The sequence below is a fragment of the Syngnathus leptorhynchus genome, chromosome 7 (genome assembly GCF_054491065.1).
Source record: "Syngnathus leptorhynchus isolate UIUO chromosome 7, UIUO_Slep, whole genome shotgun sequence".
Classification (NCBI taxonomy): Eukaryota; Metazoa; Chordata; class Actinopteri; order Syngnathiformes; family Syngnathidae; genus Syngnathus; species Syngnathus leptorhynchus.
The window spans coordinates 3,528,975-3,552,329 of NC_141201.1; the positions used below are offsets into that span (position 1 = coordinate 3,528,975).

The following is a 23,355-nucleotide window of genomic DNA, read 5'->3' on the forward strand; positions in this document are numbered from 1 at the left end:
ACTAATCCACTGCATCATTTACATCCTACAAAATGCCATGAAAATTCAGGGATTTAAGGGTCTCGTTCATGTTACCAAGCCTCACATTCATTCAATAATAAATGCTCAGAAAGTCATAATGAGACCCAATAAGGTCCATCGCACATGGTGAGGCGTAATTACTCGTGAAATAGCCATAATGGAGCTGATAAATGGCACACCTGTTGCCCCGTGGAAGCGGGTCCTCGGTTAACCTGCCACACCTTGTTATTATTAATGTTTGTGGAGCAGAAGGCCGACGCCCGCGTGCACGCAGCATCTGGCCTGTGGAATTACTTCTCTCTGGCTACTGACAATCATAAACACTCGGCTTCATTTCCTATTCAGTGGTGCGTTAGTTTCCCATTATTTTTCCATTGATTGAATCCTCCATAAAAGTCAATGTATTTTTTTTTCTAGATAATTAAAAAAAGATTTAACATTCAACAGAGACACCTAAAAATAGTCAAGGATGATAGAAAATAATCTGTAATAAATTTAACATAGTTTCTCAAATCAATGGATCAAACCAATATTTTAAATCTTTCGAGTGCATGAGCTTACATATTTGTGGGCATAACTTGGTGCGAGCCACTTTATTATTGTATTGTTTTTCCACCATCACTCTAGAGAGGAGTTATTTCCAATCCCGGCTGGCATAATCATTTATCTTCCAAAGGCCTTCTATCTATTATGAATGTTATTAACAGCATTTTCTCTACCATAGAAGGTTGCTGGGTTTTCCCAAACCTGACTTTCCATTCAATGATTGAGTTTTATGTATTTATTTATTACTTAACTGTTTTAACAGACAGTTCTGAATCTGTATCGTAGTCTTGTTGTGGGACTTTCGACAATTCTTAACCGGGTTTATAATAAAGTACTATTGGTCATGGAAAAACTAAAGAAACTGGAGAAAAAAACTGACAGGGTGCAAAGTCCCAAAATAAACATTGGCAAAACAGATTTGGACTCGACTGAGCGTAAAATAATGCAAAACATGGACAACACATAGCATGACACACAGTACAAAGGACAGTGCTCCTAACAGGCCTGAACAGAAAGGAGGTAACTAAATACAAACAAACTGACAAGACAATGAGGAACATCTGGACAAGACACAAGCGGCTAGGGGCGGGGCATACGTGAACAGGTAGATTCAATTATCTAACAAGACACACAAAAAAAGGAAAACATAATATTGAGAAATGAAAACAAACCAAAGTCCAAATCATAACCAAACAAACTAAGAAAGTGACAGTGTTTCATTAAAATTTAAAAGCAGCATTTTTTCTGTTGATTTTAATGAGTTTTTAAAGTTTTTTTAATCATCCTGGGACACATTAAACTGCTTTCTAATTTTAATGAAATCAAGTTGTGTGTAGCAAGACATTGTTGCTTAAACCATACACGGAAATGGTAACCACTAGATGGCAATGTCATACTATTCAAATTGTGCCTTTACTCCGATGATGGTTTTTCTTGGTGCATGCAATTATGAACCATCCTAGAAATGCTTCTTGATCACTTAAATAAATGTACCACCATGTGCCAATCTATGTCATAAACTCCCTAGCCACATCGAGAGGTAAACATAACTATCAATCTTCAGTGACTTTACTATGATTCCATCCTGGATGACCGACCCAGTCAGGCAAGGGATCTGTAAAGGTGAACTCAGGAACCCGGTGAAGAAACAGTATAAAATAACATTGTCCTTTTGTTCACAATCTGAAGTTGGTAGATATAGGCACTTAAGTATGTAAGCTCAGTTTGGGATGGGATCGTACTGTGACTGCTAAATTGAGAGTTGAACCAAAAGACTAATCGCTTGAGTCCCAAAGAGCGACCTAATCATTCCTGATCTTGACGTCTTAGTCCAACCTTTTTAGTCTTAGAACAATGGTCGCTGCTCCAACTGGCACCAACCACCTTAAGGATCACAAATACGCCTGGTTACTTCAGCGACAAAAGCACAGGAACAAGAACAGGCAAAATCCTGGACTGGTTGCCAGCCAATCACAGTCTGTATTGTCAAGACAGATAATTACAGTCACTGAGTAGGAATGGAACCCGCTAACCCCTAAAACCTAACCCTAATCCAAACTCTATTGATAATATTCATACAGTATATTTTCACATCAAACTTGAATGATCTAGACTGTTCTTCTCTCAACTGAGTGGGTTGTTTCTGTGGCCTTGTTGCTTTGCTGTTCTTGTGAAAAACACAGCTGTCTATCTTAATGACTGTTTTTGCTTCATGTTTGGGAGAAGGGAGTTTGTTAGGGCGTTATCTCGCCCGGGGCAGTTCTTGACACTTAGAAATAGAGGCGCAGTGAGAGAGAGCTGACGTCGGTCACTGAGGCGAAGTACTTCTCGGCTGTAGGTCGTCTCATACGCCATGTCCTTTTACTGCAATGATCAGATAACTCCTGGTCTCTCTCTCTGATCCACAGTTATCCATGTCTTGGCTGTCCTGGTTCTTCACTCACTGGTGGCCTTCCTCAGCCCCGCTGGTGATTCTGGTCGGGCTTGTGAGCAGGCAGCCGGGCCTCATGATGGCGGGTTCGCAGGCGGTTCACTCGCTGACTTGTTCCCGGTGGCGAGCCCCCGCCAGCCCGGGGCTTTTCCAGGATGGAGATGTCGTCATTGGTGGACTCTTTCATATCCACTACCAACCTCCTGACATAGACTACGATTTTGTTGGTGAACCAGACTACAAAGAATGTACCGGGTATAACCTTGACATTCACTGTTTATTTGTTATCCCGCATTCATTTTTGGGACTCGGTCTCAAATAATTGTTCATTACATCAACATGAATTGCAATCTAATTCAATTTTGTCATCTTGTCTCTCTCCACCCCAGCTTAGAGCAACTCCCCTTACAGTACATTTACTCCATGGTGTTTGCCGTGGAGGAGATCAACCGGAGTCCTCGCCTGTTGCCGGGTGTGAGCTTGGGCTACCGCATCCACGACAGCTGCGCCTTGCACCCGTGGGCCACGCAGGCAGCCCTCTCGCTGGTGAGCGGAGGCGGCAGCACCTGCGACTCTGCCGAAACCCCGCAGGACGGTTCTGGAGAAAGCTACGGGAAAGGTACCAACTCGTGATATCATTTAAACACCATTGTGTTTTATTTCAGCACATTTTAATATGGTACAAAATGTTCTGTGAGGTGTTCCGTTGATCATCGGTGGTGCTTCATCCAAAACGGCCATGGTACTCTCAAATGTGTTGGGGCCACTCTCTGTGCCTTTAGTAAGTTTATTCAATTATTTTTTAGATGACTTTTATGAAGGTGATACTAACATTTTATTTTGATTGACACATTGAGAGCTATCACCACACAATATTTCAATTGGTCATTCAATTCGGAGCAAAAGTATTCAAATAAAATGGGGAAATAACATTGACTCATGTATGTACATTTTGCTTCTTAGATGAGCTATCAGTCAAGCTGTCCTTGTTTGAGCGACAGGCGCCAGTATCCCAACTTCTTCCGGACCATCCCTAGCGACATCTACCAAGCACGGGCCATTGCCAGGCTGGCCATACACTTCAAGTGGACCTGGATCGGCGCCGTGGTTGCAAACAATGACTACGGTTTGGTGGCTGTCAAGGTGAAATTGCAATTGTATCAGGAATAATGCTCACGTTTGAGAGTTACTAATTAACTGTAGTTTGTTTTGGTGTACAGCTGCCATTCATCCGAGCAGTTCATAACGCTTATTGTCATATTAGGTGTTCCAGCAGGAGAGCGAGGGATCCGGGGTATGTCTGTCCTTTGTGGAGACTCTAAATAGAGAAAACATTGTGAATGATGCCAGGAGAGCTGCCCTGGCCATTAAAGCATCAAGCGCCAGGGTGATCCTGATCTTCACGTGGTACACGGACGTCAGGGAGCTGTTCCTGCAACTAGCCCAACTGAACGTGAGATGCAAACCGTCGTCCAATCTTCCGGATTCAACGTGATCCTTATTGATGCTGACGCCAGGTGACAGACAGGCAGTTCCTTGCCAGTGAAGCCTGGAGCACCAGCGGCGATCTTCTCCAACACCCCGTCACGGCAAAAGTGGCTAGCGGAGTCCTGGGCACGGCCATCCGGAGCTCGCCCATTGTCGGATTCGAAGATTACCTCCGAGGCTTGACCCCGTCCCGTCGCCCGGGTGATTACATCTTGAGGGACTTTTGGGAGATGCAGTTTGCTTGCACCCCTCGGCTATCCGACGGCACAATTGCGTCTGACCACACGGCCTCTCCGCCCCTGTGCCGAGGGGATGAGTCCCTGGAGGGGGTGGACAATCTGTTCACGGACACCTCGCAACTGCGGCAGGCCTACAACGTCTACCTGGCTGTTTACGCCGCTGCTCACGCCCTTCACAACAGCCTCGACTGTCCTGATAGCTTCTCCGGGGATGCCAGCTCCACCTGCCCCTCCCCCGCAAATGTTAAACCTGCTGAGGTAAACACACTTTGATTTTCTTGACTAATCTACAATACAACAATATTTATGTCACTGTCCCCTTTTTAGCTGCTGCAACGCCTAAATGAAGTCAACTTCACCACTCCGCAGGGGGAGCAACTTTATTTCCAAGGGGCCGACATCCCCGCCAAGTATGACCTGGTCAACTGGCAGAAGAGCCCCGACGGCTCCCTGAAACTTGTTCTGATCGGCCGAGTGGATGGCTACGAGATCCACATGAACGATACGGCCGTGCAGTGGCACTCGGGATCCAGCCAGGTGCTTATAAGATTTCTGATCATTTTGTTGCACACACTACGTAAGGATATGATTTGACTTTCTAGGCACCCGCGTCAATGTGCAGTGAGAGTTGTCCTCACGGTAGCCGGGTGGCCACCAGGAAAGGAGAACCCGTGTGCTGCTTTGACTGCATCCCGTGTGGTGAAGGAGAAATAAGCAACATGACCAGTGAGAGAATATATCAAGACTTGTCATTGACATACTGTCTCATTTCCTGTCTTGATATATTGCAGATTCGCCCAATTGTGACCGCTGTCCACTTGAGTTTTGGTCCAACGAAGACCATACGGTCTGCGTCCTTCGCCAGCTGGACTTTCTGGCCTTCAACGAGACCTTGGGCATCACCCTCACTGCGGTAGCCATTTCTGGCACCATGGTGACCACCGCTGTTTTCGTGGTCTTTGTCTACTACAGACAAACTCCCGTGGTGAGATGTCTTACAGATAAAATCTGGCAATGAAGCAACGCCGACATGACAAAATGTCTCCTCTTTCCCCTTTCAGGTCCGAGCCAACAATTCAGAACTGAGCTTCCTGCTCCTCTTGTCTCTCAAACTCTGCTTCCTATGCTCACTGCTGTTCATCGGCCGTCCCTCCGTGTGGACTTGTCGCTTCCAGCAGGCCGCCTTCGGCATTAGTTTTGTGCTTTCCGTGTCCTGCCTGCAAGTCAAGACCATCGTGGTCTTGGCGGCCTTCCGCTCGGCTCGGCCTGGCGCCGAAGCCTTGATGAAGTGGTTCGGTCCGAGCCAACAGAGAGGGAGTGTCTGTGTATTCACCTGCATACAGGTTAGTATGTTATGAATGTTAAATTTAGTAACTTGGAAAAAGTACAGTATTACCCTGACACTCTTTCCGTCCAATCAGATCATCATCTGTATAATTTGGTTGTCCCTGAGCCCGTCCCAACCGAAACCGGACTATGATACCCCAGGGTTGAAGGTGACCCTCAAGTGTGACATGGTCTCAGTGGTGGGGTTCTCTCTGGTGCTGGGCTACATCGGCCTGCTAGCTTGCACCTGCCTCCTGCTGGCCTTCCTAGCTAGGAAACTGCCCGACAACTTCAATGAGGCCAAGCTGATCACCTTCAGCATGCTCATCTTCTGTGCAGTGTGGGTCGCCTTCGTGCCCGCCTACATCAGCTCGCCCGGGAAGTACATGGTCGCCGTGGAGATCTTTGCCATGCTGGCCTCCAGCTATGGTTTGCTCTTTTGTATTTTTGCTCCCAAGTGTTTTATCATTCTTGTGAGGCCGGAGAGAAACACCAAGAAACATTTGATGGCCAGGTAACAACTTATTGTCAGATTATCATGTATTTCGATACACTACATATGAAATATAAGATTTATTTCAGATTTGTCATAATGCAAGTTATAAGGAAATATACATATAACCATATGAGTAATATCTGATACACTTTGCACTCCTTTCCTAGTAGATTAATATAAAAATATCCTTTTTCTGGAGGGGGTGAAAATATACTATATTGTATGGAATACAATGTTTTTATGTCTGTGCATGCAAAAACACAGCAATAAACGCCTATGTATGTACAACCAATTTTATTGTCCTGTATATTTCTGATGTATATTTTGATACTTGTTATACTGTTTATTCTGAAATTAACTTGAAGGGTAGTTTTCAGAATCAAAGAAAAAATTGTTTAAAAGATGGCTTGAGTGGAAAACCAATAAATTATTAAATAAGTAATACATATTTTTAGCAAATCACAATATAGTCATGCATTCATTTTACGTACATGGAAAGAGATGAGCTGCAATTATACAAAAAGACAATAACCTCAAGGACCGGTATGCAACATTTTCCCCATGACGTGCTTTTTGGTATTCTTTTCTGGCTTTATTAGGATGATGTAACATTTGGGTGCAAAAATGCTCACAAGCAAACCAAAAGCTGAAGCCAAAATAGCAAATATCTCCACAGCCACGGTGAACTTTCCGGGAGAGCTGACGTACGCCGGGATGAAGGTGATCCAGACTGCGCAAAATATCAACATGCTAAATGAGATCAATTTAGCTTCGTTGAAATTATCCGGCAGCTTTCTCGCAAGAAATGCCAGAACTAAACACAGAAGCGAAAGAAAACCGATGTAACCCAGCACGGCATAGAAGGCAGCTTCAGAACCAGTGTTACATTCTAAGATGATCTTATCGCTGTGTCGGAAAACCGTATCCGGGAACGGTGGGTTTAATTTTAACCAAAGTACACATATTAATATTTGTACCAGAGTACAAGAACAAACAATAACCCGTTGCTGCCTCGGCCCGAACTTCCCGGCGACTTTGCTACCGGGGAACGAGGCCTTGAAAGCCGTCACGACCACGATGGTCTTTCCCAAGACGCAGGAGATACAAAAGGCGAAGGTCAGTCCGAAGGCCGTATGGCGCAGCATGCACACCCATGTTGTCGGTCTGCCGATGAATGTGAGAGGGCAAAGGAAGCACAAAAAGAGAGAAAACAGCAAGAAGATGCTCAGCTCGGAGTTGCTGGCCTTGATCACCGGTGTGTGTCTGAAGTAGACGAAGACCAGCATGGTAGCCATCGACAACGAGGCCCCCAGCAGCGACACGACGGTCAGCGCTATGCCCATCGGCTCATGATAAGTCAGGAACTCTATGATTTTCGGAACACACTCATCTCGTTTCTCATTGGACCAGAACTCTTTTGGACACGGTGTGCAATCTGCTGCACCTGTTGGGTGGCAAAGTTTTATTCCCTGAATCAGGAATTGTGTTTTTGTTTGATGCACATACCTGTTGTGTTGGCTATGGTACCATCAGCGCATGGGATACAGTCAAAACAGCAAATGTGTTTTCCCTTTATTTGCGCTTTTCTGGTACCCACGGGACATTCGTCAGAGCAAACCGATACCGGCACCTGAGGAATTGAAAAAAGTACAGAGGGTGCAAAAACCAGAGTCCAAACGAATCAAAACTGACCAGCTCACCATTTTGCCCGTTCGCCACACTATCTGCTCCTCACGGATGCTGAGCTCATATTCGCCGTTATTAGCCAAGGCAAAGTGACCCAGTGTCACGTGTTTGACCTTCCCGTCTCTCAGCTGCCAGTTGATGAGGTCATAAGAAGCCGGTGGGTCACCATTTTGGTCAAAGAAGACGTCATCACTGAATTGGTTCTTAAATTTAACCCTTTGCAGGTGATAGGTCACCTAAGAATAAAAACAAAAACAACAGATTTGAATTTTTGCATTGGATACCGTGTATGAAACAGTTCGGGCGACACTGGAGCCAATCCAGGACACCATGGATTGATTACCAGGAAATAGACAGTGCCCACTTCTATTTAAACTCAACTTTGACTCTTCAAATAAATATACATTTCTAATTTTTGAATATGGAAGAAGGGGCCAAAGCATCAGAATCGAGTAACTTCGTACTGGGTCACAAATTTAGGTCTCACCTGTTTTGTTTGAATGTCTGACACTTTCATACACAGTCTTGCTGGTTCTGCACTGGCAGATTTACAGAAAAGCAACTGGTGCAGAGCATGCGCAATAGCATAGACGGCCTTGTACACATTGTAAGAGACTCTCAGCTCAGTGACATTGAAGAAATCATCCTGGGATTCTATTAATGTCTCATTGCCAGTGCATATTTGTTGTGAAGTGTCAGCTTGCTCCCCTGGTAGAACAGCTTTGCAGCCCACCATTATCTTCCAGAATTCCCTCACAAACGCTGCGCTGGGATCAGCATAAGGACTGATGCCCATGAGGTAGGGCTTCAACTTTGGAATCGCCATCTTAGGCATTACAAAGCCGAGCGCCCCGCCGAATGCTCGGTAAATTTCCGGGTTGGACGGTCGCGAGGCGGTTATCCAGGCCTCGCTGGCGATCCACTGGATTCCTGTGAGGTTCTGTTGCACCATCATTTTCATCAGAGGGTAAAAGTCACCCTCAGGTACAAACGCAAGAACAACTTTAACACTTGATCGTTTGATCATTTCCACAACAACCTGGAGCTTTTCCGTAGAGTACGTCCGGAGTATTGTTCCGACGAATGCCACGCAAACCCCAAACTTTTCAACCTCATGTTGAAAGGCGAGGACCCCGTGACGCCCGTAGTCATTGTCCGACTGAATGGCTCCGATCCAACGCCAGCCAAAGCGTTTGACCAGGGCGGCCAAAGCTTTTGCCTGGAAGTAGTCGCTGGGAATGGTTCGAAAAAATGTCGGATACTTTGAGTTGTCGCTTAAACAGGCACACGTTGAGAAATAACTCACCTACGAGACAAAAACAAAGATCAAACAGAAACATGTTCAATTCAATCAAGATATAATCCCGGAGTAAGGCTTTCTCACAATCGGTACTTGGAACGGTCCAAGTGTCCCGGCTACAGCGAGAGACTGCGACGATCCGGACTCCGCTATGAGTGCAGATATAGCCGGGAAACAAGACGAGTTGGTTTCCGTCTCCTCTTTTCCACCAGCGAGTATTAGAGCAGCTCGTAAAGTGTTGGTGGGAGATGCACATGAGTTGAGGATCCTGTACCCAAGTGAAATGTTAGGCAAGAGTATCGTATCGTTGTTGATCTCTTCAATTGCAAACGCCATCACTTGAGTCCATCGAAAAGCTCGAAGGTCAAACCTAAAAATAAAACAAAGCAATGAATGGACGGACAGTCGACTGACTGTTATCAAACTCACCCCGCACACTCGACTCCAGGAGGTTGATACCGGAAATTTACCGTCCTGCCTATCTCTTTATTAAAAACTGGGAAAATACCCCCAATCATAATGTCTCCTCTTTTTAAAAGACTCGGCATGTCGAACCTGCCGAACATCTCGCAGCTGCTAACTGTTTCAAAGTCCAACAGAGACAAGAGAGAAGACAAGAGGACGGCTCTCCCCAGCATGTTTGCGCTGCATTATTGAAGCGAGACGAGGACTCGGCTCTTATATGATGCAAATGAGCCAAATAAACAGCGGAAGTAATGCCCAGAGGACCGAGCCTTGGCGTGTTGGAGTCACAGAGAACAGAGTGGAATAAAGATGAGGTCACTTCCTTTGTCAGGGGTTTGTCATTTGTTGGGGGGGTTTGTGCTTGTGAACAGTTTGGGCAAAGATGGCCCAGGTTAAATGTGAGTGCTGAACTACTACTCTCCTAAACTTGAGATGGATTTTATACTTTTAATGTAAACACAAGCCCATTTATCAGATCAATTTATTCAATGCACAGAAAGAGTACACGATACAAATTAGGAATTCGGCTGACTTAAATATACATGAAGGGAAATTTTCAAAGGGTTTTTGGTGGTATTCTTCCCATGAGATATTTTTTGGAGTTTTTCTCTGGCCTGAAGATAATAATGTAGCATTTTGGAACAAATATGCAAGCTAGCAATCCAAAACTAGAGGCCAGGATGGCAAAAATCTCCACGGCAACTGTGAACTTGCCAGGGGAACTGACATAGGCGGGGATGAAGGCGAGCCAAACTGCGCAGAATATCAACATGCTGAACGTGATCAGCTTGGCTTCATTGAAACTGTCCGGCAGCTTCCGGGCCAGAAAAGCAAGCAGGAAACACAAGAGGGCCAGAAATCCGATGTAACCCAACACGCCCCAGAATCCGATTGCGGAACCCAGCGCACATTCAAGGATGATCTTCTCCTTGTAGTATTTCAGATTCATAACAGGGAATGGTGGATTTGTACAAAGCCAAATGATACAGAACAGAACCTGAACCAAAGTGAGAGCCAGAACAACGAGCCTCTGTTGTAACGGCCCAAACATTTTCACATTCTTACCTGGCAACGTAGCTCGGAAAACCATCAGGACCACTACAGTTTTACCCAGAACGCAAGAAATACAGAGTACAAAAGTGATACCGAAGGCCGTGTGGCGCAACATGCAGGACCACTCGGTGGGCCGACCGATGAAGGTCAGAGAGCAGAGGAAGCACAGTTTCAAGGCGATGAGTAGCAGGAAGCTCAACTCCGAGTTGTTAGCCTTGATGATGGGAGTGTCTTTATGCCTCAGAAATATGAGAAATGTCAGAAAAGCTAAAAACACACCAACGCAGCTTAACCCGGTTAAAAGCGCACCCATGATCTCTTCATAAGAAAGATACTCGGTGGGTTTTTGAAGACAACGGTCTTTCTCGGCATTGGGCCAGAATTCCGCTGGACATACCAAACAATCGGGAGAATCTGGAAACACATGTGTCATTGAATTATTTCATCACTCCCAAAACAAGTTTGACTTTGACTCCCATACCTGTCTGATTACTTATTGTCCCCTCAGGGCATTCGAAGCAGTCAAAGCAGCATATGGGCTTGTTCTTGTTGATGGCCTTGCGGGTCCCAGGAGGACACGGTTCCCTGCACACGGACCGGGGAACCTGGAAAGGCAAAACAAAGGTAATGGGAAATCATTTATAAAAGACCTTAAAGCTGATCACTTTACCTCGAGGCTATTTCCTCCCCAGACAATTTTGGCATCTTCCTTCAGTTTAAGCTTCCGACCCTCTGGGAAAGACGTGTCATACCGGCCGATGTTCACAATCTCAACCGTGTCGTTGTCGCTTATGTGCCAGTTGACTAAGTCATACTGGGCCATGGAGTCGCCGTTATCGTCGAACAATACCTTGGCCCCGTACTGAGTCGTAAAATTCACGTACCTCAGGTGCTCCAACACCTACAAAGACATATCAGAAAATAAAAAATGCTGGAAATAACATTTTTACATTCCCAGACGAACCCTGTGTGTTTCCTTCTTACCATCTTAGGTTGGACCTCGCTCTTGTTCACGCAGGGACTTCCTGTGGTTGGATTGGCTCCATTTTCACATTGCAACAAAGCGTGGAGTGCGTACGCGACCGAGTATACGGCTTTGTACACATTGTTTGTGGCCCTAAAGTGGCTCACGTCCGTGTAGTCACTAGAGACCGTCTTCAGGTCCTCCCTACCGGTGCACAGGGTTGACGTGTTGGAGGGAGAAAAGCTGCAATCAAAGAACGTCTCCCAGAAAGCTTTTATGATGTCGCTTTGGGGCTTCAAGTTGAGCAGGAAGTCGTCCAGCCCGGGAATGGAAGCCCCTGGAAGTGCAAAACCCATCGCCCCTTGGAGAATGTTCCTGCTCTCCACCGAAGCCAGGTCCTGTTGCGTGATCCAGGCCTCGCTGCCGACCCAGTGCTTCCCGCTGATATTGTAAGCAGCCATTTTAGATAAGAAGGACTTGGTGTAGGATAAGGACATGAACAGCAGTACTACTTTTGATGACGATTCCTTCAGCATCTTCGCAATGGCCTCATGTGTTTTTCTGGAGGTCTTTTTGTAAACGAGCCGATATTCAACACAAATATGTTCCTTCTTTGCTTCAACCATAAATTCAGTCGTGCCTTTATCAGCATACAATGTTGCACTATAAATGATCCCCAACCAGCGCCAATCGAAGTACTTCATGAGCTGCACCAGGCCCAGCACCTGAAAGCGGTCGCTCGGCACCGTTCTGAAGAAGGTGGGGTACAGGGTCTTATCCGATAAACAAGCACACGTTGAAAGATGGCTGACCTTCAGATGAAATCAAAGAAACACATTCATTCTATTTCCCGTCCATTTTGTGGACCTCGCCCGAGATGCACCTCACCTGCGGAATGGACAACGGGCTCAGAAGGAGATTGATATCCTCACTCACTCCAGACGACGAGTGACCGAGGAGAGCTTGGATTCGCCCGCTGCATTCGGACTCATCCTGGCTGATGGCTTCTATGGCCGCTCGGATCAAGTTCTCGCTCCCGCATCCGCCGTAGATCCGATAGCCCAGACTGACTCCCGGCAGGAGCTGCGAGTTCCTGTTGATCTCCTCCACCGTGAACATCACAGTGCGGGCAAACTTCAGCTCTCTGTTATTCCACCTGCAAACCAGTTTGAGCGTTAAACGTGCGGACGTTAGATGGAGCTTGTCACCTTTACTTACGCAACGCAGTACGAATGAGGGACCGCCTCGTAGTCATGGGTGTCTAATGTTTGAGTGCTTTCCAGGGAAAAAATGCCTCCTATCAGAAGATCCCCTTCCTTTGAGAACTCCAAGAAACCTGTCTGCCCAATCAGTTTGCATGTTTGGTCGTCTGCCTTTGAGGTTGCCAGCAAGACGATGAAGATGAAAGTGAACCAACCCATTGCCGGCCGCCCTCCTCTTCGCTGATGTAACAGTGACCCCGCGAGCTGACCTTTATAACCACCACATCAGCCAATGTGCGCTTTTGGACAATTCCCAAATGAACACTGCTTGCTTTTCAGTGGTTAGTATTTTGTTTCAGTGCCTGTACCACCCAAAGAAAACATGTTTATTACAGTTCATTATTTTTAACAATGTCATGAATTACTTGTCCAGCATTATTTATTTAGTTTTTTGTTGAATGTACTTAGTTGTCCTATAGTCTCTGGGTTATATACATTTTTGTTCATTCATTTTACATTCTGTCCATTACCAATGCCTTTTTTTTTTACTGTATGAGTCACAACAAACTTCATGACATTTGTCAGGTGGCCTTTGTTTAATGTTACGATAAAAAAAAAAAAAAAATGATAATCACAATTTATAATATAATGTGTATGTGATCACAATTTTCTGACTACAATAGTCCGGTGAAGTGGAAAACATTTAATTATGATGGGTAAAAAAACATGGTTGTGCTTTGCAAATATCAACTGAGTTGTTGTAAACAATTTAATTGGACATTCAGAATTACCATAATAAAAGAACAATGTATGATAATGTCACAATTTTTTTTATCAGGCCTTGTTTAGTTTTAGGTTTATGCATTTTTTTTGGTCTACCATTGTAATTCAGGCAAAGCCATTTCTTTCAAGCTTAATTTCCAAGACAAAGGTTTACATGAATTCAAAATTTTTAATGAGACATTTCATAAACAAACATTTTTAACCACGCTATGAAAAAGTCCCACCTTAAGGTTGCTTGACTTCCTATTTTTTCCACAAAACAGACACGTATGAATGCTGTCAAATATTCTCAAGTCTTAACCGTTTTGCAAACTTCTTTCCAACATTGTCACATTATTCAATTTATCTTCACAACCAGCACATACTTTATCGGCACCCTCAAGCCATGCATACGGGCGACCAGCTCCACATGTAAGACGACTCTTATGGAACTCAGCTGTGTCCAGAACCCGAGAACTAACGTGGACAGTGACGTAAACAAACAGTATAAATGAGACGCCAAGTCCGAGTGGTCCAACACAGGCCAGAGTTGCAATATTGACCCGAGAAATTTGTCTTCAAACTGCTTGTCGCGCTTGGCTGGAATTTGAAGGCAGAAAGTCAAGCAAAGAATGAGCAAAGTGAGCGGGAGCGCTCGACATGGCCGCCAAGCGGGTCGGAACCACTCCACGGCACAATAAGCAGCCCGACAGGAGATGAGCAGAAGTGAATTTTTGCCAAAGGAAGACTTGAAGGAGGCCACTAAGCTTATCCAGAACCTCTGGGAGGACGGATGGATGCTAACAGGCGATGGAATCCAGCACAGTTTGAAAGAAAGAAATGTCACAACGGTGGTGTTGCCGGTTCTGATCGGTGACGTTTTCATTCTGGTGACGTGAAGCCACGCCAGTAAAACGGCGGCTAGAAACACTCTCCCGACCCATCTGCTGGTGCCGGCGGCCAGCCAACTGTCCTCCCTGCCTGGGTTGAATTTGATGGTGTCTGTGGAGAAGAAATTAGCCTGTTGGATGGGATCTTCAGATAAAAAATTCTCTTCCAGTCTGTTGTTACCTGATCTTGTGAGAAAGGAAATTTTTGGAGAGAGAGTTGGAAAGGTTCCTGACGGGATCTGTAATAACGGTACCTAACGGTACGGTAGAAGACCACTTTTGGAATAGACTCTTTGTCCCCAGAGCGATAAAATCACATAAATTGCATCAAATTATTTCTTTCTGTAGGAAATTTTAGAGGCAAAACCTGCTCACAGCAGACCCGGATGTCAACCCTCAGGATTCCTCCATCCCCAAACTTGAGCAGGATCACACATGCAAGTGAATCCCGGAATGAGGGGTCGTCGTCCACATTTTGGAGGTCTGACACGATAAACCTGCTGCCAATCAGATGTCTGCTGGAATGTTTGGCATTTATCTGCACAGATTTCAGAATGTATCAAATTTTTCAGCAGGACGATAAACAGATGTAACTTGCGCATGTGACTCTTACTCACATGCATCAACACATTTTTAATCGGCTGAAGACACAATAGTCGGAATGTATGTTGCTTCCTCGCAGTTATTTCTTCTTGATCATCGTGTATCAGAAGTCCAGCAAGGTGTGTGTCCTTCAAAGTAGCATCTCTTCTGAAGAAGATCCTGAGCGGGACAGAAGTTTTCACAAGAGATCTAAACAAGTATGGAGTCTTTGTTTAGTGCAAAAGGACAATGAGATAGCTGCAATATAAAAATGTAAAAAAATTGGGCCTTCGTCATTCAAGCTGCTAAGGAATAAGTTTGGTTGCAGATGATTCCATTGATGGTGTCCAGATCCTTGAGAAAAAAAATAACACAGACAGAATGTCACTCACCTATCACAGGCTAGCTTAGTTTTATGGATAACATGAGGCGACATATTGCAGCCTTCACGGTAGACATGACAAGAGCTGCCCAGTGACACCTTCCAAGCGAGCAGTGCCAGAAAGACCAACGCCACTGATGTCATCTCAAAGATTCACCTTTGGCACAGTCCGCCTTCTTCCAAGGGGGGCCTGACTTTTTATAGCATCCTGGCTGTCACCCAGGAGTAGGAGGCAACCTTGATGGCCGTTCTCCAAGCACAAAACTTGAGGAAACCACGTGACAGGAATTGACCCAGTGCACGCCTCTTACAATTGATTGGTGGTCAGATAACGGCTTGAGCATCCGACAGTTCCTGCCCGGGAAGAACATTGGCGTGTTGGAGCAACCTTTCTACTCACTCACCCTTCTGTTATTTCAAAGGGGAGCATTAATAGCTTGTGGTTTGATGGTTTTTTTTGTATTGTTCATGATGTCAGTCCTGGAACTTTCCTGACACACACCATTGAATTAGAAAAAATAGCATAGCATAATATAACATAAACAAATATAACATAACATAACTTTATATAACATAACATCATATAATATAATTCAGCTTCTATTTATGTCATATCATCTTAATTTTGTTTTAAGGGTTAGATTGCCTTGGATTGAACAAAAGAAGCGGGGCAACTCACCACTACAAACTCCGTCAGTGAAAATTAACGTGATGGAACAGAAACAGCCTTTGCCCAAAACTGTTTCCACAATAATGGAAGCATTATTCATTTTGACTGGGACAAAAATGCAATATTTTTGAACTTCGATTATTAGAATAGAACTACACAGAGGCTGCTCACCTTATTAAAAAGTGGATCAATAGCAAGCAGGCCTTTAGGTCAAAACTGGAGAAAAACAGTCAAGGGAATAAATGAGAGCTCCAGCAAGCTCTTAATTGGCATAAAGCAAACAAGCATGTTGTGATGAGCGAGTTAATGAACATGGATTCTTATTTTCTGCTCGAGGCAACATGCCACCTGTTGTTCAAGTTGTTGTGGAAGGATGAAGCAACGTTGTTTCATTTCTTGCTTGATGCCTTTTGTCCTCTCCCTGTGGGCTGGTACCTTCGGGTAAAAAGGTTCCACATGTTAAAAGATGAGGATGTGTTCATCTCCCATTGGTCTCCTTTCATCTTTGTTGTTTTTTTAATTGTAGTACAACGTGTCCTGTTGCATCATTGTTCATTTGAACTTGAGACATGCTGTCAAGGGATTCGGAGGTGCATGTGCATTTAATTTTAAAATAATACTTTCATAATACTTTAATTCAACAAGCCACAATTTTTACCTTTAATACCAAAGGACTAAAAAACACGCAAAGTAAATTGATTTAATTTATTTTTAATGGCAGAATGAATGAAATGCATACATACACAAAAAGCTCACATTTTATTATTTATTTGACTTCCCCATGATGTGTCTCTTTGTGTTCTTCTCGGGCCTGAACAATATGATGAAGCATTTAGGCATAAAAATACAAAACAGTAATCCGTAACTTGAAGCCTGGATTGCAAATATCTCCACAGCCACAGTGAATTTTCCCGGAGAGCTGATATAAGCCGGTACGAAGGCGATCCAAACTGCACAGAATGTCAATATACTAAAAGTGATCAGCTTAGCTTCGTTGAAATTATCAGGAAGGTTTCGAGCTAAGAAAGCAATGAGGAAGCACAAAACGGCCAGGACGCCAATGTATCCTAAAACAGCCCAGAAACCCAAAACGGAGCCCAGTTGACACTCCAGGATGATTCTATCCGGATAGAGCATCATATTCCTAAACGGGAAAGGAGGTTTAATGGTGAGCCAAAGTATGCAGATGACCACCTGGATGAGCGTGAACATCACCACGCAAAGTCTCTGCTGTGTGGGTCCAAACCACTTCAAGAGCTTACTTCCAGGAAGGGAAGCTTTAAAAGCCATCAAGACCAGGATGGTCTTCCCCAGAACGCAGGAGATGCAAAGCACAAAAGTAATACCGAAGGCCGTGTGCCGTAGCATGCAGGACCACCGGGTGGGCCGACCGATGAAGGTGAGCGAGCACAGAAAGCACAACGTTAAGGAGAAGAGAAGCAGGAAGCTCAGCTCTGAGTTGTTTGCACGAACCAGCGGCGTTTCTTTGTGGCAGTAAAAGACGATCGTCGTCAACGTGGTCAGAAACACTCCGAGCAAGGAAAACAAGGCTAGAAGAGTTCCCAGGATTTCATGATAGGTCAAGAACTCAATTTCTTTTGGGATACAGGCATCTCTACGCTCATTGGACCAGAACTCTGGCGAACATTCCATGCAGTGGATAGAATCTGGAAGCAGAATAGTTTTTGTTTGCATTGATACCAAAACAAATTTCATTTTGCCACATCTGGTTGAATTACCCGTTGAGTTACTGATTTCTCCTGCGGGACACATGATGCAGTCATAGCAACACACTGGACGTCCTTTCTGGAGAACCATGTGGCTTCCCGGAAGACAGCTCTTACTGCACACTGACACGGGCACCTGTTACCCAAACACACAATTCACGTACTTCCTACAGAATACACAAGTAAAGCCTCATAAACCTCGTTTCACCTCGGAGTTTCCGTTCCCCCACACCACTGGAACGTCACTCATGACGAACTGATGGTTGCCCGTCTTGGAAGCGTCATAAATGCCAACCGTCACCGCTTCCATGGTGCCTTTGTTTGTTATCTGCAAGTTGACCAGTTCGTATCTGGCTGGCGAGTCACCGTTACTGTCAAAATATACTCTCTCCCCTCCTGGGGTAGTAAAGTTCACCATGCTGAGATACTCCAGGACCTGGATATTAAAGGACATTTGATGTGGTTTGAATGTACATTTAAAGAATCGACTCCTCACCTGCCATGGCTGAATTTGTGCCGGATCGGCACAACTCCCATTGGGAAAGGGCCCTCGCCCTTTTTCACACTTGAGTAGGGCATCAAGGGCGTGGGCCACTGAATAGACGGACTTGTAGACATTGTTGGTAAACCTTAACTTGGACAAGTCTGTGAATTGGAGGTCTCCCAAGCTCTCCAGGCCGCTGCAGGGCTTCCGTCGTCCCGGCCCGGTTGCGTTCAGGGAGCAGTCGAAGACACCCTCCCAGAAGTCACGCACAAAGCGGCTGTTAGGGAACCATGACGGGCGGAGGTTGCACAGGTGCTCCTCCAGCCCGGGGATTCGAGCCCTGGTGACGGTGAAGCCCAGCGAGCCCACCAGGACGCTGTGCCCCTTGCTGTCAGCCAGGGAGGGATCAGTGATCCAAGCTTCGCTGCCCACCCACTGCACACCCGTAACGTTCCTCTCATACAGCTCCTTAGCCAGCAACGTAATTTCTTGGTGGGACATAAAAGCCAAAATCACATTAGAAGAAGCACTTTGGATTTTGGATGTTATTCTCTGCAGATCGGCAGGTGGACCAGAGGAGGAGAAGGCATCCGAATACTCAATACACACGCCGTATTCTTGGGCAGCCTGGGTGAAGGCAGCGATGCCGTTGAGGCCGTACTCATTCTCCACGGCTATGACTCCGATCCAGGTCCAGCCTAAGTGCTTGACCAGCTTTGCTAGTGCTTGGCTCTGATAGTAGTCACTGGGAATGGTTCTGAAAAAGGTCGGGTACTCGTTTCTATTGCTGAGACAGGCACAAGTAGCAAAATGGCTGATCTGTAATCACAAGGACAAATGATACTGTGATAACGTATTTTTATTCAACATTGATATCACAGAAACACCTCTTACCACCGGAACATGGAATCGTCCAACAACTGGTGCAAATGCGATGGTTGGTGTGGATCCTGAATGTCCCAGGATGGCTTGCACTGTCTTGGTTCTGGTGCAGTTTTCGTCGACTTCGCTCTCTAGGCCGCTCAGCAACGCCATCGCGGCTCTCAGAATGTCCATCGTCCCGCAGTCGTCATAGATCTTGTAACCCAACTTGATACCAGGTAGCATGTCTGGGTTTTTGTTGATCTCATTGATCGCGAAAATCATTGCCTGAGCAAATTTAAATTCCCTAAAATTGATGCTGGGATGGCAAAAAATACCCTTTTAAACACAAGCATGATAAACAGACCAACAGTATCAAACAGGACATACGTTTTACATAAGCGCACTTCTGGAATCACTTGAAATGTATCAACCAGATAATCCTGCCCTGTGCGGAATGAGAAAATGCCTCCGATGACAACATCACCATCCTGCGCCAGCTCAGGCGGGAGCGGTGACCCTCGCATGCGGCATACACACTCCACCCTCTTCTCGGTTAACAGCACCAGCATCAGCAGGCTCAACAATGACATCGTGTCACTGTGCAGACCAGCCGGCCGGCACTCAACGTGGCTTTATACACCCAGGAGGGAGAAGTTGTCATGGTTTGTTATCTCATACCTCAGGGGACCACAAGAAACCAAACAAATCCAAATTTTGTTTATAGAGCAAGACTGGATTTTATTTTATTTGGATGTAACAATTGGCTCTATAGGTAATCAATATTTTTATTACGACTCATACGAATCTAAATGGTTTCCCGATTGGTTTTCGGAAGGATTTTACTGTCCCTTTAATTCTGACGCTCTTCTTTGTATTCTTTTCAGGTTGCATTAGTATAATATAACATTTAGGTACAAATATGCAAATGAGGAGTCCATAACTAGAGGCTAATATTGCAAATATCTCCACGGCAACGCTAAACTTCCCAGGGGAGCTGACATAAGCTGGAATAAAAGTGATCCATACAGCAGAAAATATCAACATGCTGAAGGTGATCAGTTTGGCTTCATTAAAGTTATCGGGCAGTTTGCGGGCAAAAAAGGCCAGAACAAAACATAACATAGCCAAGATTCCGATGTAGCCCAACACAGCCCAGAAACCCACGGCTGAACCCACAGCGCACTCCAAGATAATTTTATCTTTAAACTCCTTGAAGTTCTTCAAAGGAAACGGCGGGGCAATTATGAGCCAGACGATGCATATGACCACCTGGATGAGAGTGAACGTCACAACACCGAGTCTTTGGTGAAGAGGCCCGAACCACTTCATGACATGCCCGTCAGGAAGTGCCGACCTGAACGCCATCAACACCACGACGGTTTTCCCCAGGATACAGGAGATGCAGAGAACAAAAGTGATGCCAAACGCCGTATGGCGTAACATGCAGGACCACCAGCTGGGCCAGCCGATAAAGGTCAGAGAGCACAGGAAGCACAACGCTAATGAGAGAAGCAGCAGGAAGCTCAGCTCGGAGTTGTTGGCCCTGACGATCGGAGTTTTCCGGTATTTGAAGAAAACACGAGCCACGGCGGCGGTGGAAAACAAGCCCAATAACGACGCCACGGTGAGGATAGCTCCCATGACCTCGTTGTACGACAGAAACTCTGTTTCCTTCCTTGTGCAGGCGTCTCTCTTCTCATTTGACCAGAACTCAGGGTGGCATCGTTCGCATGTAACAGAATCTACAAATATCGGACAGAACATTTGGTAAAGTCCAAAAACTTCTCAACAGGATTTTATAAATCCTACCTGTCATGTTGCTGAATTCACCCTCAGCACACCTCACACAGTCATAGCAGCAGACGGGCTTTCCCATCTGTAGAACCTTTCGTGTCCCTGGACGACATTCCTTACTGCAAACAGATACCGGGACCTGCATAACGAAAAGGAACTCGTAAGTACGTTTCGCAATCAACGATGGCAACTTTGGAGCTCACCCGCTGAGAGTTCCCCGCCCAAACCAGAGACCGATTCTGCAGATTCAGCTGTTTGTCCGCCGACGCGTCGTAGAGACCGACGGTGACGAATTTAACTGTCCCATTTTCTGTCGGTTGCCAATTTATAATTTCATACTTAGCTGCCGGATCTCCATTTTCATTGAAGAAGACCTCGTGGCCTTCTTTAGTTCTGAAATGAATCTTCTTCATCTGGTGTAAAATCTTAGGTAAGATACACAAGAATACTTATTAGCTGTTTAGTAAAACGACAGTCACATTTTTGTTTGGACTTACTGCAAACGGCTCGAGCTGCATTAGAGTATTGCATGTCGTGTTACACCCAAGAACATTATGGACTGCATGGGCCACGGCATACACAGCTTTATAGACATTGCTAAAGATGGGCATGAGTGACATATCAGTGAAGCTGTTCTGCACGTCTTTGAGGTCTTCAAGCCCGTTGCACTCTCCCCGATTCCCAACTTTTCTCGCCTCAAATTGACAGTTGAATACCGTCTCCCAGAATTGCCTGAACGTGTCATCTCCGGAGGAATTCAGACGTTTCACATCCAAGATGAACTCCCTCATACCGTCGACGTGGGCTTTCGGGATGGCCAACCCGAGGGCTCCATTTAAGATACGCGTCCGATCCGAAGCCGCCGTCTGGGAATCAAAGATCCAACCCTCTGTGCCAACCCACTGGTAGCCGCTCAGGTTATGATGAGACAGTTGGTGTATCAAGACATCCAGATCCATGTGGGAGAGGAACGTAACGATCACCTTGGAAGTGGAAGCCTTAATAACATTGATTATTTTTTGTATTTTTCCAGGTGGATCCGTCCTAAAGAAAGATACCGAATACTCGAGACAAATACCGAGCCCTTTTGCAATCTCGGTGAATGTGGCCATTCCGTTATTGCCGTAATCGTTGTCGCTTCTGATGGCTCCTACCCAGGTCCACCCAAAGTGTTTGACCAGGTGAGCTAAAGCTCGACTCTGGTAGTAGTCACTCGGGATTGTTCTCAGGAAAGATGGGTACTTGGTTTTATCGCTGAGGCAAGCACAGGTGGCAAAGTGGCTGATCTGTAGGAAACGACAAAGGCGAGATTTATTTTGGGTGACTATAGCACACCTCGGTCTTACTCGACCCACCAATGGGATCCAGAAGGGTCCGACGGTGGTGGCTATGGCCATGCAAGGAGAGGAAGACGTCTCTCCCACAATGGCCTGCACCCGGGCTGATCTGGGACAAAGCTCATCCAAAGGACCATCTCCATCCCCATTGGCCAATGAGAGGGCCACCCTCACCCCTCGAGCAACGGAGCCACAAGAATCGTAGATTTCATACCCGAGAGAGACGCCAGGCAGGAGCTCGCTACTGTTATTGATCTCCTCGATGGCAAAGAGCATAGCCTGGGTAAACTGGAAGCCCCTGAAATTCAAACTGGGCACAAAAGGTTAGCATTTAAAGGAACGCCGTTGAACCTGAACGAGGTCGTTTATTTACCTGGTGCACTGAAGCGACTGTGGTTTCTGCACAAAACTATCCTGTCGGTCTTTCCAGCTGCTGTGGAGGGAAAAGATTCCCCCTATCATGATGTCTCCGTCTTTAAAGAGTTGGGGGTTTTCTGGATCTCCTCTGCGCCTGCAGATTGGCTGCCCAGCCCAAGAGAAAGACCAGACTAGGAAGAGGTGGAGAAGTGCCAAGCCTTGCTCTGCCCACCTGTTGGTGTGTGTCATGGTTTCTGAAGCTAAACCACAGAGTGACCATTCAGGTGAATCCAAGCTGGGTTTTTATAACTGAGCTGACCTGTGAGGTGGGGTAAGAGAATGGAAACAATCCATACTTTTTTTTCTTGCTTTCAACATCTGCATCAACTGGCTAACGTTTGGTCCATGATAACTTGCGTGAAGCTTAATTCTTTGAGAAGCTAGTTTAAAAAAAAAGGTGAACTGGGTTCACCTTCAGCTGGCAGGCCAGAGATCTCAGCTCACCTTTGTGTCTCATCTCAAATCCTTGCCCCAGACTTTAGGACGAACTGAAGAAATTCCAACATTTACATCTACTTGTCCTTTAATTTCTTATGGCTATCTCATTAATTGGAAAAAAACAAATCTGGAAAAGAGGATTTAAATTCCACTTTTGACAAGTGATCAAAACAAACACTTGCACACATGCCTGATTAGGCAGCTCATTGGCCCGTGTCATCGCTAAATTGCCCTTATTGTTATTTTCCACAGAAGGGCCATCTGATGCGCCACTTAGGGTCACATTTCATTA

The 23,355-nt window shown here is 45.5% G+C and overlaps 5 protein-coding genes across 5 annotated transcripts; 1 reads left to right on the forward strand and 4 right to left on the reverse strand.

Annotated features, from left to right (window-relative positions):
• Positions 1-314: 314 nt before the first annotated feature.
• On the forward strand, positions 315-6,097 carry LOC147054181 (extracellular calcium-sensing receptor-like). Its single transcript, XM_085916315.1, has 12 exons — positions 315-368; positions 2,475-2,752; positions 2,887-3,116; positions 3,196-3,269; positions 3,461-3,640; positions 3,762-3,950; positions 4,015-4,482; positions 4,552-4,761; positions 4,827-4,950; positions 5,016-5,209; positions 5,286-5,567; positions 5,646-6,097. The coding sequence occupies exons 2-12, from the start codon at positions 2,481-2,483 to the stop codon at positions 6,066-6,068; spliced, it is 2,646 nt and encodes an 881-aa protein (XP_085772441.1). The 5' UTR covers positions 315-368; positions 2,475-2,480; the 3' UTR covers positions 6,069-6,097.
• Positions 6,098-6,579: 482 nt separating this feature from the next.
• On the reverse strand, positions 6,580-9,601 carry LOC147054182 (extracellular calcium-sensing receptor-like). The gene is made up of 6 exons (XM_085916387.1): positions 9,462-9,601; positions 9,117-9,402; positions 8,220-9,038; positions 7,747-7,968; positions 7,553-7,676; positions 6,580-7,490 (listed from the first exon to the last, which is right to left on the reverse strand). The coding sequence occupies exons 1-6, from the start codon at positions 9,596-9,598 to the stop codon at positions 6,580-6,582; spliced, it is 2,499 nt and encodes an 832-aa protein (XP_085772513.1). The 5' UTR covers positions 9,599-9,601.
• Positions 9,602-10,029: 428 nt separating this feature from the next.
• On the reverse strand, positions 10,030-12,935 carry LOC147054183 (extracellular calcium-sensing receptor-like). Its single transcript, XM_085916389.1, has 6 exons — positions 12,733-12,935; positions 12,403-12,670; positions 11,535-12,326; positions 11,221-11,451; positions 11,032-11,155; positions 10,030-10,964 (listed from the first exon to the last, which is right to left on the reverse strand). Exons 1-6 carry the CDS (start codon positions 12,933-12,935, stop codon positions 10,054-10,056), a joined length of 2,529 nt encoding a protein of 842 aa, XP_085772515.1. The 3' UTR covers positions 10,030-10,053.
• Positions 12,936-16,328: 3,393 nt separating this feature from the next.
• LOC147054184 (extracellular calcium-sensing receptor-like) lies at positions 16,329-19,667 on the reverse strand. Its single transcript, XM_085916216.1, has 6 exons — positions 19,465-19,667; positions 19,108-19,393; positions 18,256-19,032; positions 17,938-18,165; positions 17,742-17,865; positions 16,329-17,669 (listed from the first exon to the last, which is right to left on the reverse strand). Exons 1-6 carry the CDS (start codon positions 19,665-19,667, stop codon positions 16,765-16,767), a joined length of 2,523 nt encoding a protein of 840 aa, XP_085772342.1. The 3' UTR covers positions 16,329-16,764.
• Positions 19,668-19,784: 117 nt separating this feature from the next.
• On the reverse strand, positions 19,785-23,051 carry LOC147054185 (extracellular calcium-sensing receptor-like). Its single transcript, XM_085916715.1, has 6 exons — positions 22,582-23,051; positions 22,227-22,518; positions 21,369-22,157; positions 21,075-21,296; positions 20,887-21,010; positions 19,785-20,819 (listed from the first exon to the last, which is right to left on the reverse strand). Exons 1-6 carry the CDS (start codon positions 22,812-22,814, stop codon positions 19,873-19,875), a joined length of 2,607 nt encoding a protein of 868 aa, XP_085772841.1. The 5' UTR covers positions 22,815-23,051; the 3' UTR covers positions 19,785-19,872.
• Between the last annotated feature and the right edge of the window lie 304 nt (positions 23,052-23,355).